Source organism: Capsella rubella, unplaced genomic scaffold (assembly GCF_000375325.1).
Source record: "Capsella rubella cultivar Monte Gargano unplaced genomic scaffold, Caprub1_0 scaffold_5, whole genome shotgun sequence".
NCBI lineage: Eukaryota > Viridiplantae > Streptophyta > Magnoliopsida > Brassicales > Brassicaceae > Capsella > Capsella rubella.
In genome coordinates, this window is record NW_006238919.1 from 13,110,780 (window position 1) to 13,125,382 (window position 14,603).

The window sequence follows — 14,603 nt, forward strand, 5'->3', positions numbered from 1 at the left end:
TACTTTCAACTTGAGAGAATATACTTAGCAGCTAATTAAAATTAATCACTGACTTTAGGAAAGATATATTCAAATTTTCACCAAAAAGACGAAAAAAAAACGAACGCAACTAAAAATGACGTTCAAACTTCAAAGTGATTCAATAAAAGCCATGCAGGCAAGATACGAGTATATTGTGGTAATCAATATACCTCATCCTCTTGCCTTTTCCAAAATTATGTTTCTTTTTACTCTTTAAAGTTTAATATTTTGTGATGAAAAGAAATTCGATTCTTTCAAATCCGCTCGTCTTGCCTTTTGCAAGGATTTGTCCGTACAATCTTTTTGCACTGTTTTAAGAAAGCCAAGTTGTTTAGATATATAGACTTGATAATTTTACTTTTTCGACCCTTGAAGATTCATCGTTTATTAACTAGTTAAAAGAAGTGAGACTCTATTATGACTGACTCCGATATAATCATTTCTTTCTGTAATACGTTCACATATTTTATTAAATCAACGATGCTCAATAGTGTTTCGTGATGCAAAAGACACTAGTATATTTACTTAGCAAGAGAAACCTACACTATATTTTTTGAGTGGTCTAATTAATATATGAACTTATGATTATATAAACTTCCAAGTGGAAATAATGATTTTGTTTTTTGAACTTACTAATACACTAAATCACTAATAAGAGAATGTAGACATAAAAAAAACAAAAAAAAAACTCAATTAATAATTCTGGATCGTATGCACTCTAGTACACCATTGGGAGAGAGCAGGTTTTACTTTTGCCTCTGTAAAAAATGAGCAAGAATGGTAGGACAAGTAAGCATTAGACACGTGTCGGTCATGAATACGACTTAACAGCGTGGCAATTTCTCTAACTCTGACGTGTCCGTATGTAGGGACCACTTTCTCCTCCATCCGACACTTCGGCATGGCTTCTCTCATTCCTTCTTCTCCACTCTCATTTCGCTGGCGCGTGTCTCATACTCTCTCTCATTCCCGCCTGTATTCATTTGTTTTTTTTTTCCGTCTTCGACTTTCGTCTTTCATTTTAACGTTTACACAAATTATCATCGATGCTCTATAAAAGCAATGCTCTATAAAAGCAAAGCAAGCAATTCGTGATAGTTTAGTTTTCATATAAAAATAGTTTTTGATTTTTATTTGCTGAGTTTGTTAAATAAAACGCGTGAAGAAAGAAAACATGAAGGAGCTTGACTGGGGCACGTGCAAAGATACAGAAGTCACACACACACACGCTTCCCAAGACGCTCGTCCCATAAACAAAGAGAGAGTCATGGTCATGGCTGTGGCTTGTGCGAGTGTGGGTTTAGCCATAGCTGTGGGTCCTCTCTACTACTTATACCATCAATGGCACCTTCTGTAAATTTCACGACTCTTCCACACACAAAAAAAAAATCTGTAACGGAGAAGAAAATAAAATCTGGCTGGGGTATAATAGATAAGCCGACACGTTTGCCTGCCACGATCCAGACATGAGGAAAAAAAATAAAAAAATTGACGATGTGGGTTTACGGCACCGTCAAGTCTTAACGGCACAACGGGAGTATATAGGCTTCGTCCTTCACGCGCTCTCGTGTTTAGGGAGGGGTTAGCTTATTTATTACAATCGGTCATTATCGGACGGCTGAGATTGGCCCTCTTCTTTTTAATGCACCGTACGTTCTTTTCTTTTTTTCTTTTTTTACATGTATAGATTTAACCACGGTTTGTATTGAATTTAGTTTAGTTTAATCGTGGTTAAATTAGTTTTTAAGATCAAAAGCGATTCCCTAAAATATTTATTATGGTAAAACGTCGTGACTGACTCTTCGTTTGCCTTTTTATAAATTAGTAAAAAAAAATATTTTGTTTTTGGTAACAAAATCGAGTTTCCTTTTTTGCGGTGACATGATTATAAAACCGAATAAGCAATTTTAGGGAAATAAAGGGAGTTTTCAACTGGAGTTACTGTGTGTGGGAAATGACAGGTCTCCAGGATCTCTGAACTACGACAAGTATCTCTTTATATATATATATATATATATATTGAGAGAGATAGAGAGACAAGGAAGGAGAGAGTGTGTGTGAATATGTGCATGATACCGTGAGACTTCTTCAAAAAAGGAAGCAGCTTTGGTTTGCTGCAGATCGGGGTTAGGTATGGAGAAGTAAGCAAAGCTGGCTATCTTATTTTGAAAAACGGCGAGAAGTTTCTTATTGCTGAGGCAAAACAACAAGGAATCTGCGAGAAGAGGAGAAGACAAAAATAGATTTAAGAGAGAGAGAGAGAGAGACAGAGATCGGTTTCGTGGCTGAAGGAGAGATTTTTATTTTCTGAATTACGTTCCTCAATCAATACGGACATAACCGTCCGTTGTGTGTCCTCTGTTATAAAGCAAATAAACTTTTGCTTTTTTTGTTTCCTTTATTTTTCTTTCATGTTTGCTCCATTGATGGGTCTTTGCTTCCTTCTCTCTCGTGTTTCTTCCATGGGGTTAATAAGACTAGTGTTTACCGCGTGAAGGGTTTTTTTTGTCTCCTATTTCATTTCCTTCGTCTTCTTCTTTTTCTTCTACTGCTCTCATCTGGTGGTTCTTCGATGGCGAGTGTCGAAGGTGATGGTGATTTCAGAACTTCTTTGTCAAGTGAGTAAAAAAGGCAGAGACTTGAGAAATTAACTTAACCAAACAGAACAAAACAGAAAGCTTCAATCTTTTTCTAACGGTGACTCTGTTTGGGGTTTTGGCTCTTTAGAATCAAAATCAGCTTCGTAAAGTTTCGATTTTTTATTTCTTTCTCGGGAAACGAGCTTAAAAGAAAAACCCACTTTCTTATCTCTTCTTCTTATTAGTAGCTTCAAAGTTTACATCTTTTTTTTTTTTTTATCTCTTTTGGTTTGCCGCGGAAATGTGAGTGTTAGGGTTTGTTTGATTTCAGGCTCATATCACGATCAACTGTACACAGAGCTATGGAAAGCTTGTGCAGGTCCGTTAGTGGAAGTTCCTCGTCCTCAAGAAAGAGTTTTCTACTTCCCTCAGGGTCACATGGAACAAGTATTTCACCCAAAATTCATCTCTTTTACTTCATCATTTTTCTTCTTTTCCTTTTGTCACATTCTCTTTCTCAATTCTGGGTTTTGCAGCTTGTGGCGTCAACTAATCAGGGAATTAAATCTGAAGAAATACCTAAATTTAATCTTCCTCCAAAGATACTTTGTCGAGTTCTTGGTGTGACATTAAAGGTAAAAATTCGATCATGATTCTTGTTTTTTCCCTTCATTATTAAATTTCTCCTGAATCTGTTATAAAACGTTTAAAGTTTCTGATGTGAAGGCGGAGCATGAAACAGATGAAGTTTACGCTCAGATCACATTACAACCAGAGGAACATGTAAGTTCTTCACTTAAATAAAAGGCACAATTTTTTTTTCATTTTTTGTTTACAATTATTGATTGAAATTGAGTCAAGTTGTTGTTTTTTTTTTGTTTGCAGCAAATTGAACCCACAAGTCTTGATCCACCTCTGGTTGAACCAGCTAAGCAAATGTTCCATTCGTTTGTTAAGATTTTAACTGCTTCAGATACAAGCACTCATGGTGGATTCTCTGTTCTTCGTAAACACGCCACTGAATGCTTGCCTGCCTTGGTAAATATATATATTCTTATAAACTCTTCTCAGTCTAAGAAACTTTGGCTTGAATTCTCACTCCAATTTACACTCTTAGGATATGACACAAGCTACTCCTACTCAAGAACTTGTGGCCAGGGATCTTCATGGCTTTGAGTGGAGGTTTAAGCATATTTTTAGAGGTATTGACACTAATCTTGGAGTTTGAGTGTTTTTTTTTTGAAACTTTGTTTGGACTAATGAGATATGAGGTTGTTTGGGATTAGGACAACCTAGGAGACATTTGCTTACAACGGGTTGGAGTACATTTGTATCCTCGAAAAGACTTGTAGCTGGAGATGCTTTTGTGTTCTTGAGGTATTCTTCAACTGAGACTTCACTGGTCTTGTATTAGGTTCATGACTTTGATGTAATGTCTTGTGCTTTTAGGGGTGAGAATGGAGATTTACGGGTTGGAGTGAGGCGATTAGCACGACATCAAAGCACAATGCCTACTTCGGTTATCTCAAGTCAGAGCATGCATTTGGGAGTTCTTGCTACTGCTTCTCATGCCGTGGGTTCAAAAACATTGTTTGTTGTGTTTTACAAGCCTAGGTATAATTCTTTCGATGATTTTGCTTTTATACATAAGTTACTTAGTACTTTTAGTTCAAAGAAAAGTCTTCTGACTTTGCAGGATAAGCCAATTCATAGTTGGTGTGAACAAGTATATGGAAGCTATAAAGCATGGATTTTCTCTTGGTACCCGATTCAGAATGAGATTTGAAGGCGAAGAGTCTCCTGAGAGAATGTAAGAATCATTTCGTCTGATTATTCTTTTCAGTGTTCTTGATTCTGAACTCTGGAGCCTCTTTCAGATTTACAGGTACGATTGTGGGAACTGGAGATCTATCTTCACAATGGCCAGCTTCCAAATGGAGGTCATTGCAGGTTCAGTCAACCATTCCACGCTCTTTCCCTGTACTGATTTTCTTATTACGTGAACTTCATTTAACGTTCTGTCTTCATCTTTCTTAGGTCCAATGGGATGAGCCAACAACATTCCAGAGACCAGACAAAGTCTCACCGTGGGAGATCGAGCCTTTCTTGCCAACATCCCCAAATTCAAGCCCTACTCAACAACCACAATCAAAATGCAAGCGGTCTAGGCCCATCGAGCCATCGGTTATAACACCAGCTCCACCTAGTTTCTTGTACAGCTTCCCTCAGAGCCAAGATTCCATCAATGCAACCATTAAAGTGTTCCAAGATCCACCACTTGAAAGAAATTCAGGTGGATACTCCTCAAACAACAACTTCAAGGCCGAGACTCCGCCTCCTCCAACGAATGGTTGCTATAGGTTGTTTGGATTTAATCTCACAAGCAATCCTCCTGCTCCAATCCTTTTAGACAAGCAACCAAACGAAACTAGTGGAGCTGCTACGTGCCAAGAATCCATCACGCCAAGCTCAACCAATGAGCAGAGGAAGCAACAAACATCGAGAAGTCGAACTAAAGTAATCATCTTGACCACTTTAAAAACTCATAATATAACAACAAAACTGTTTTTGGAAATCTGATTTCATTGATATTGGAATGAAAAGGTGCAAATGCAAGGGATTGCGGTTGGCCGTGCGGTTGATTTAACGCTATTGAAATCATACGATGAATTGATTAAGGAGCTTGAAAAGATGTTTGAGATTCAAGGACAGCTTCGTCCTCGAGACAAATGGGTTGTTGTCTTCACAGATGATGAAGGAGATATGATGCTTGCTGGAGATGATCCATGGAAGTAAGTAAACCATTACCTATTTACCTTGTTTAGCTCCCCAAATCAGTTACTGGTTTAACATGTGATTGTTAGTTAATCCCTTTGTCCCTCTTACCTTAGGAGTCACAATGTATTATTGAATGGTGTTCTGTTTGTGTGTGTAAAATTGTGCAGTGAGTTTTGCAAAATGGCGAAGAAGATATTTATATATTCGAGGGATGAAGTTAAGAAAATGACAACAAAATTGAAGCATTATTCATCGTTAGAGAATGAAGATGGTAAAGAATGATTTGATGATCATCGTTAGTAGGTGGTGAGGGTTTAGCTGTTAATTAAGGTTTAATTCGGCGACGTCATTTTAGTACGTAAGGCTCTTCTTCTAAAGACTTTCTTCAATCTGTGTATATAAAAAAGTCTTTGGTATTGGGATCTCTTTTTTTTTTTTCTCCATGTCAATTTTTTAGGTTGGCGATTTTAAGTATTTCGATTTTGGGACAGTGGTTGATGGGTTGGTTCACATCTTTACGTACTTTGTTGTGTTCCATAACCATTCAATTTTCAAAACCAAGTACATCAACTATAAGTTATGGGTTCAAAGTTTCCAACAATTTGTCCCAAAAAAACAAAAACATTAGAGATTCGCTGAAACTGAAAGCGTGGAAATCTTGGCGGTGGGCATGATATGAAAGTCTGATTATATGATAAGTAAAAAGGATTCAACGGCGTTAAATATTTTTTTTTTAAAGAAAAATGTATATAGTGGACTTATTAAATGTATAGTGGACTTATAAAATGTATAGTGTTATTAAATTTGAACTTAAAAAACGAACAGAATCAAAACTAAACATTGAACTAAATTTCTTGTTCATATGAGGAAGCTACTAAATTTCCAACCTTATCATTGCAACAGATTATTCTTTGATAAAATGTTTTTAAAAAATCACATATCACATATATGATATATTTATAATACTTTAGTTTCCTTGACAATAATAGTCTACATCTTCGTTTAATTTTGATTACAAGCTTATAGTCACATACGAAACCAATACAGAATCTCAAACCTAGGTGTTGGTGTGGTGTTGATTATGTACTTATCTAGTGTAGACTGTAGAGTATCGAGCAAATGTTTTACTTGCACCAAATAAATAAAATTTTGGAGCTAGTGTAAAAACGTTTCTACTTAATTGAGGAAACAAAATAAAACATGTAAACAAAACACTTGTACTCAATACGAGCTACAGATCAAATATTGTATTATTCCCTTAAAATAGAATCAAACAAAACTTATAATCTTTTTATACATGCATTAAAAACTTATAAACTAATATAGGTGACATAAAAGAAAATTAAATATACGGTGTTGCAGTCGTAGTTGTAGTTGTACGCGAATTAAGTCTGACTAATTTTCCTCAACAATAAGGGCACGGTTTGACTTTCAGTTCGAGCAACGGGTTGTGGTAGTCGACACAGTACTAAAATATCAAGCGTTGGATGTTCAATGACAATTGTACATATATATATTTAATCCACTGTCTTGTTATTACGAATCATAACACAAGAAATGGTTAAAACTCCAAAAAAGAACAAGAAAGATATGGGTACTAACGAAGAGGAAGAGGAAGTCGAAGAAGACAATAAGGAGGCGACGATAATCACACCGAAGCTTCAACATGTCTTAGCCGCGAAATCGAGAAGGTTACAGCACATGTCATCACCAGTAGTAAAAAACCACGTGTCACTATCACACTTGATGTCTTCCCCTGAACCTGATGACTCAATCTCTCGAGCTTCGGTTCCTTTCTCCTGGGAAGAAAAGCCTGGCAAACCTAAACACCATACTCGTCATCCTTCTTACACCAAGTGTCTTGATTTGCCTCCGAGAATGTTCCTTCCTGGTGAATTCGCCAAAATGCATCTGACAGCGAGCCATCGTCGTCGTCTCGCCGGGTGGAAACGGTGGTTCCGGTGGAAGAAAGAGAGAGATGGTGAAGGCTATGTGGCCGGAAAGGGTACATTCGTCTATCCATCGGAAGATGAAGATGATATGAAGATGTACACAAGAACAGGAGGTCTCCACTGTTTCTCTTACGTCACTACTTGCTTCTGAGTAAAATAACTTTATATATGTCTTAAAATGGTATCATGTCTTGTCCAAGAAGAAACCATAGATTCCACGTGTTGTTTTGTTTTGCAAAGAGGTTCCATTTCCATGGAACAACGAACAACAAGCTAAAAAAAAGAAGAAGATTGCTTTTCGAGGGAAATATGTATGTTTTATAAATCGTACTAGGGTCATAAAATAATAATAATACGTCGTCTTTTACTTGTACGAATACCATCGATAAATGGGCTTTTTGTGGGCCTCATATACTTGTTATTGGAATATATATACTTGCCCCAATACCATTATAGTTATCCAATAACGAATCATTTCTATGATGATGATCTGGATCCAAATCTGTATATAATATAATATTGAATATGAAGATGGGATGTTTTCGAGAAAGTGATGTGGGGGCATCGCATATATAATGGACAAATAATGCAGAATTAGTGGCTAGGATGCGATCATCATTACATCAAAATGGTCCAACAAATTATATTTTGTATGTCAAGAGTTTCGAAATCTGGAGTCTAAATTTTCCCAAGAACTCATTTTTATTTTCAACTCTCATATATTTATACACGTTTAGATGCGTTCAGTCTCTATTCCAAATCTAGTTGGCGGGAGTCAAAACAACTAACTTATGAAATTATATGTTATTAAGCCCAATGATATTTATTAATGGGCCGTATATTAGAAAAGGCCGGAGAATAAAACAACGGAAGCTTCTTCTATCTGAACATACTGGTAAAACACGTGGGCCGTTTAAGACTGTAGAAAACGGCAGACAAGGTTAATCTAGAAGAACCAAACGACACGAGAGGGAAGCATCTTATTATATAAAACTTTGTAAACCTTAAAAAAACTGTAAAGAATTAATAAAACAAAGAAATTTGAGTAAAACTTCATGACTTTTAAGTTTTAACCCAAAAAAAAGTAGTAAAGATAATTCACATGAATCAGACCAAAGTGCCGCAATTTCACGTTGAGTATAAGAACCTAGAGAGAGAGAAAAAAAAACTCTCGTCGAGAGTAAGAAGAAGAAAGAGATGATTTTTTTATTTTGCAAATTATAAGCCTTTTCGTTTGTTTCTCTCATCTTTAAATTGAAGGACATAATTGTCCAAATCTGGGGTCTACAGTATAAAAGTAAGTAGAAAACGGTCTCTAAACACATAAGGGTGTTAAAGCGAGAACAAAGACACATAAACGGTGTTAACATACAACATTCTCTTTAATGTATAGGATAACAAAATGGGAGCTTCTATTAGAAAGGATCATATGAAAAAGTTTGAAAAATATGGTTAAATATATATATTTTTAGATATTACATATACGGTTATATATATATATATACTTATATTACAATATATGCGTGCTTATATAAAAGCCCAAAAATAAACATAGTAAAATTACTACACCCTTATCTATTAATCATATAATAAAAATATACAAAAAAACACTAAATATTTATCCAATACATATTTTATACACTACAAATTTTTATTTTTTTACAAAAAAAAAATTATTCAACCGTGTGCAAGCACGGGTTCTCCTCTGGTATGGTATTTATTAATGGGCCGTATATTAGAAAAGGTAGGAGAATAAAACAACGGAAGCTTTTTCTTGCTGAACAAACTGGTAAAACACTTGGACCGTTTAAGACTGTAGAAAACGGCAGACAAGATTAATCTAGAAGAACCAAACGGCACGAGAGGAGATATGATGTTTTGTTAGGGTAGAAAAAGAGAGACAGTTGTCTTTAGATTTCAGAAAAGCCAATCACGCCCCAAAACTGGGCCCTATCTTATTCCTTTTTGTCGCTTCCTGTCGGTCCTTCCTAATTCTTCTCCAGCCCCTCGTCTTTTAAATATATACACAAATAACCACTTTACTTTCTTTTGTTAAGTTTCAGGCCTAAAATTCTATAACTGAATCGATGCTAAAATTAAATAAATTCCACAAACAATCATCTGATTACATGAATAATATGATTTTAATCTTTTCTAGTAAAGGAAGTGGCATGTTGTATACATTAACGTTTTAATAACACGTGATTTTATTTTTGTTTAGAATGATTATTAACGCTAAAGCTATATGTCGTATAACATAATAACTCGTGCAGTATTGTTTGTTTGAAAAGTTTCTTTGGGTCGTTTCTTTCTTATAATTGGCCTCGATTTTTCAGTTTATGTGCTTTTTACAAAGTTTTTGATTTTTAGGTATTATCTGATTAACGCCACATTTGTTATGTAGCTTTGCCGATTTAAGAATAAAATCATATTAACTTTATGAAGCCATGTGTAGTGTAATATATATATAAATGGTCCCTTTACGAAATTTTAAAAAGCAGATCACAATTCAAATAAAGGATGAAATTTTGGTGTACCCTTCTCTTGAACTTCGTGGAAATAACTCAATTAAATTAGAGAAAGTATTATTGCATCCGAAGAATACTCCATATTCCTGAAAAAAAAATACAGTCAACACATATATTGTACTTTATATAAAAGTTAGAAATGAAAAAGCATATGTTTTTTTATCGACCATATTAAGTCACAACTTTATCATAAATTAATCATGTGATTATAAATTTCAAGTTCGCCACCGAATTTCGTAACCTAATCTACTACATATAATAGATTAAAATTATTAGAGTAATTATGATACCTATATAATAAGGATCATGAAATTGCCAAGGTAGTAATATATACAGACTACTATATACTGTATATTGGCGGATCGTAACCCAACATATAATACTATTAATTACAAAATGGGTGGGCGGGAATAGTATACAACTCATTATTCCACTCACATTCTTTTGTATTATTTAATATGAAATAGATCAACTTTGCATAAAAATAATGTATTCATCTGTATATGTTCGTATAAAAAATATCAATTGAAAACATATATCATCTCTGAACAAAACATTATTACACTGTGGTTTAATAATGACACAATTCAGTTGGAAATTATGACAAAGATGACAAGTGATTCAAACAAATTTTAAATACCATTGCACGATGCGCATTACCGTATATACTGAAGATAAAATCTTTTTTTTTTTTAAATCACTAGTTTATTGAGCCAGCCAATAAGTTAAATAGAACAATCAGTATTATAGCCAGATATGTTATTTTTTTCTTTAAAAATGTTATAAAAAGAAAATAAGAGGGACCAGAAAAGAACGAGAGAGGGAGGCCATGAGACATTATTATCACACTAGTCAAAAACAACAAACCCTCCTTTTGCTTTTTTCATGTAAAATTATTATTATATTTTCTTTTGCAGGTTTCTTCTCTTCTTCTTCTTCTTCTTCTTCTTCTTCTTCCTCTCGGCTGCTTTCTTTGATCATCCATAAAGTGAAAGCTAACGCATAGAGAGCCATATCGTCCCAAAAAAAAGCAAAAGTCCAAAACCAACAAAAAAAAACTATCTCCTAAAACATTCTCTCTTTGCTCTTTTAGTCTTTAGTTTCTCTCTCTCTCATCTCTCTCTGCCTTTCTCTTTGTCGAAGCTCATGGATGCTACGAAGTGGACGCAGGTACGTCAAAAATATCTCTCTTAATTTGCTTTATCCGTTTGTTTCTTCTTTCTGACTATTACTTCTCCCTCTCTCTCTCTCTCTCTCTCTCTCTCTCTTTTTATCTCTCTACTCACATACATGTGTGTATATGCACGTACATATGTATGTATGAAACAAGTTTTTGCTATGATGCATCTTGTGGTTTATATGTATATATAGTCGTAGAGAGATATCTGTATGATGGGTTTTAATTTGGACTTTTTCCATATGATGAAAATTGCATGGGGTATTATCTGTTTAAGATTGTCGAAGTTCTCGAATGGAGTTACGGGGCTTTTGTTCCCCATAAGATCACCTTTTCATGTGAATAATTTTATAAATTCTGATAACTTATGGATAAAAAGGTATGATTTGTTAGTTACCTTTTGTTCTTGGTGCTCTGGTCTTAATAAATTCTTCTTAAAAAAAACTTTTCTTTCTTACCGTACCGGTTTATTTAACCTTTTATAAACCTAGTATATTTTAATGTTCATTTGAGTAGAATTATTGCTTCAGCTTAATTGATCTTACTACCAAACATAAATTTTGGCGAGATTCAAGACTCCGTTTTGCTTGCTATTGTTCTATGTTTTTTTACATGGTTAGTGATTAATTAATTAAATTAGTCTATCTTAATTTTTAGGGGTTTCAAGAAATGATAAACGTAAAACCAATGGACCAGATGATTTCTAACGTCACCAACAACAACACATCGCAGCAACAACCAACATTCATCGCCACCAACATTAGGCCAAATGCCACCGCATCCAACGGTGGTTCCGGCGGAAATAACAACAGCACCGCCACGACGATGGAAACTAGAAAGGCGAGGCCACAAGAGAAAGTAAACTGTCCAAGATGCAACTCAACTAACACAAAGTTCTGTTATTACAACAACTACAGTCTCACGCAACCAAGATACTTCTGTAAAGGTTGTCGAAGGTACTGGACAGAAGGTGGTTCTCTTCGTAACGTCCCAGTTGGAGGTAGCTCAAGAAAAAACAAGAGATCCTCAACACCATTAGCTTCAGCTTCTAATCCCAAGCTTCCAGATCTAAATCCACCGATTCTTTTCTCAAGTCAAATCCCTAATAAGTCAAAAGATCTCAACTTGCTGTCTTTCCCGGTCATGCAAGATCATCATCATGGTATGTCTCATTTTCTTCATATGCCCAAGATAGAGAACAACAATACTTCATCCTCAATCTATGCTTCATCATCTCCTGTCTCAGCTCTCGAGCTTCTAAGATCTAACGGAGTCTCTTCAAGAGGCATGAACACGTTCTTGCCTGGCCAAATGATGGATTCGAACTCAGTCCTTTACTCATCATTAGGGTTTCCAACAATGCCTGATTTCAAACAGAGTAATAATAACCTCTCATTCTCCATTGATCATCATCAAGGGATTGGACATAACAACATCAACAGTAACCAAAGAGCTCAAGATAATAATGATGACATGAACGGAGCAAGTAGGGTTTTGTTCCCTTTTCCAGACATGAAAGAGCTTTCAACCACAACCCAAGAGAAGAGTAATGGTAATAATACATACTGGAGTGGGATGTTCAGTAATACAGGAGGATCTTCGTGGTGAAAAAAAAAGGTGAAAAAGAGATCATGAACTTATATAGCTTTCTTTCTCTTTTTCACTTTTTTACCTCCTTATTTTATTATATATATTTTTTTACTTTGATGATCTTTTGTTTTTTCTCACATGGGGTACTTTAATTAAAGTTGTCAGAACTAAGTTTACAGATTGTCTTTTTATTCCTTCTTTCTGGGGTTTTTCTCTTTGTTTTGTTTTTTTAATCAGTCTTTTAAAAAAAAAAAACATAATTGAGCTTGCTGGTAATTTATATTTGTAGTAATCATATAGGGTCTACGTTCATGAGGAGTGCTAAGGGATATATGATCAGTAGGGTAGAAGAATAAGTGAATACAAGGGCTTCGTGTGTAATCAGTGAAATCTGTATTCATCATTTCTTCTATTTAATTTCGACAAGTATTTGTGTAATTTATTCCTCTTTTTATCTAATCATAATCCGATCTATATTTTGAATTTTGTAAACGTAAAATTTTATACATTTCATCCGTCGTATTTGCAGCTTAGACATTTTATGTACTTACCATCCAGTTTTATCACTTGTCATTGTGAGTAACAATTTATTTCTTATTTTAGTCACGAACCAGGCTAGAATATGTGGTATGATAAAACTAAGCAACGAGTGTGGTATAGTGCAAAATATGGAAACATCGAACAAAGATACAAGAGAAAGAAAAAAAAAGATTGATGGTAGTATTTAAATGTTGTTATTACTTATTGCTTATTGTAACAATTTTATTACATGTTTTTGTTTTTTAGTTATAGTTTAATGTTTGATGTTGATACCGAGTACCGACGGATATCAAAGTTAGATACCTAACAGATTAATTACAAATTATATGATGGTGTAATACAACAGTGTGACACAGTTCCAAATATATAGGCACACTAATTTAGTAGTGAATTATTTCAGAAACTTATCAAACACTATGTTTTTATTTCAGATTTAACATTATTTGTTAATTTAAACAGGATGACAGCACTAACTACTAAAATGAAATACAAATTAAAAAGTCATGAATTGTAAATGGCTAAATGCCATTTGCGTGAACCATATATGAGATGTTTATGTAAATTGGACTAGTTTACCAGTATTTGTTTCCAGCTTGTAACTATTACTTATTACTCATTTCTTAATTCTTACATGTAAAGTAAATGGTTGAAACTTGAAAATATAAAATTAGTTTATCAAACGTGCCAAATCTGTCAAAATAGGCAAAATAGGCAAAATAGTGAAATCCTTCGAAAGTATGTGTATTCTTTATTTTCGCGAATAATTTTATTCTTTTGTTTTTCAATTAGTCATTTTAATCATAGGTTAAACCATTAGCAACCCAAAATTTTTAATAGTAGATCGATGTCATAAAATATACTCGTACTATATACGGTGATAAAAATAAAGATGATCGGAATCATTATCCACGAATAGTCATGATTATCAAATCCCAAAGCATCGTAATTTGGGGACACTAATTAATTATCGAGCTCCTCAGCTTTTTGACTTTTGTGCCCGTGCGTAAACGTAGCAATGTTTATCTTCTTCTTTCATGATAATCACATTTTCAAGTAAATAAAACTGTTTTCGTATTTTCTAGTTATAATATAAATGTTTTCACTGTATACCGCTATATATAGACTAAGTTTAATTTATCAATATCAAAAATTCGCCGTAAGATAATGTTTGATACAAAAACGATGATTATATTGCTTTTAAAAAGGGTAGTTACTAATTAAAATAATTTGGTATTCTAATGAAAATGCATAAAATGAAAGGGATAATAAATATATAATGGTCAGTCATAAAGTTTTGAGAGTTAAGTGAAGAGATTACAACAAAGTTTTTAGAATAAGAAGAAGTTGAAGCTGTGGAATCAACATATTGCAAAAGTAATGTATTTTAGGTCCTATTTAACCTTCCCCAACTAGAAGCCGTTTGTAACATTAATTACGT

General features: G+C 34.2%; 3 protein-coding genes across 4 annotated transcripts; all 3 read left to right on the forward strand.

Annotated features, from left to right (window-relative positions):
- Nucleotides 1-2,071: 2,071 nt before the first annotated feature.
- Nucleotides 2,072-5,902, forward strand: LOC17885799 (auxin response factor 18). Its single transcript, XM_006292646.2, has 13 exons — nt 2,072-2,639; nt 2,932-3,047; nt 3,137-3,235; nt 3,327-3,383; nt 3,486-3,638; nt 3,718-3,802; nt 3,887-3,977; nt 4,050-4,214; nt 4,297-4,410; nt 4,478-4,550; nt 4,638-5,117; nt 5,205-5,392; nt 5,546-5,902. Exons 1-13 carry the CDS (start codon nt 2,594-2,596, stop codon nt 5,658-5,660), a joined length of 1,782 nt encoding a protein of 593 aa, XP_006292708.1. The 5' UTR covers nt 2,072-2,593; the 3' UTR covers nt 5,661-5,902.
- Nucleotides 5,903-6,920: 1,018 nt separating this feature from the next.
- LOC17885179 lies at nt 6,921-7,707 on the forward strand. The gene has a single exon (XM_006293154.2). The coding sequence runs from the start codon at nt 6,936-6,938 to the stop codon at nt 7,479-7,481; it is 546 nt and encodes a 181-aa protein (XP_006293216.1). The 5' UTR covers nt 6,921-6,935; the 3' UTR covers nt 7,482-7,707.
- A 3,093-nt stretch (nt 7,708-10,800) lies between these two features.
- On the forward strand, nt 10,801-13,145 carry LOC17886952 (dof zinc finger protein DOF3.7). 2 transcript variants are annotated; one of them, XM_023782314.1, is made up of 3 exons: nt 10,801-11,028; nt 11,693-12,197; nt 12,282-13,145. In XM_023782314.1, the coding sequence occupies exons 1-3, from the start codon at nt 11,005-11,007 to the stop codon at nt 12,641-12,643; spliced, it is 891 nt and encodes a 296-aa protein (XP_023638082.1). In that variant the 5' UTR covers nt 10,801-11,004; the 3' UTR covers nt 12,644-13,145. The 2 variants fall into 2 exon arrangements, with proteins under 2 accessions (XP_023638082.1, XP_023638081.1); XM_023782313.1 differs by having other exon boundaries at nt 11,693-13,145.
- The last annotated feature ends 1,458 nt before the right edge of the window (nt 13,146-14,603 follow it).

Excerpts from the sequence above, each read along its gene's own strand:
- LOC17885799 (XM_006292646.2), top strand. The coding sequence starts at position 2,594 with ATGGCGAGTGTCGAAGGTGATGGTGATTTCAGAACTTCTTTGTCAA. Across the intron at positions 3,803-3,886 it reads GTTTAAGCATATTTTTAGAG|GACAACCTAGGAGACATTTG; the intron begins GTATTGACACTA and ends GTTTGGGATTAG. Across the intron at positions 4,215-4,296 it reads GTTGTGTTTTACAAGCCTAG|GATAAGCCAATTCATAGTTG; the intron begins GTATAATTCTTT and ends CTGACTTTGCAG.
- LOC17885179 (XM_006293154.2), top strand. The coding sequence starts at position 6,936 with ATGGTTAAAACTCCAAAAAAGAACAAGAAAGATATGGGTACTAACGAA.
- LOC17886952 (XM_023782313.1), top strand. The coding sequence starts at position 11,005 with ATGGATGCTACGAAGTGGACGCAG. Across the intron at positions 11,029-11,692 it reads ATGCTACGAAGTGGACGCAG|GGGTTTCAAGAAATGATAAA; the intron begins GTACGTCAAAAA and ends CTTAATTTTTAG.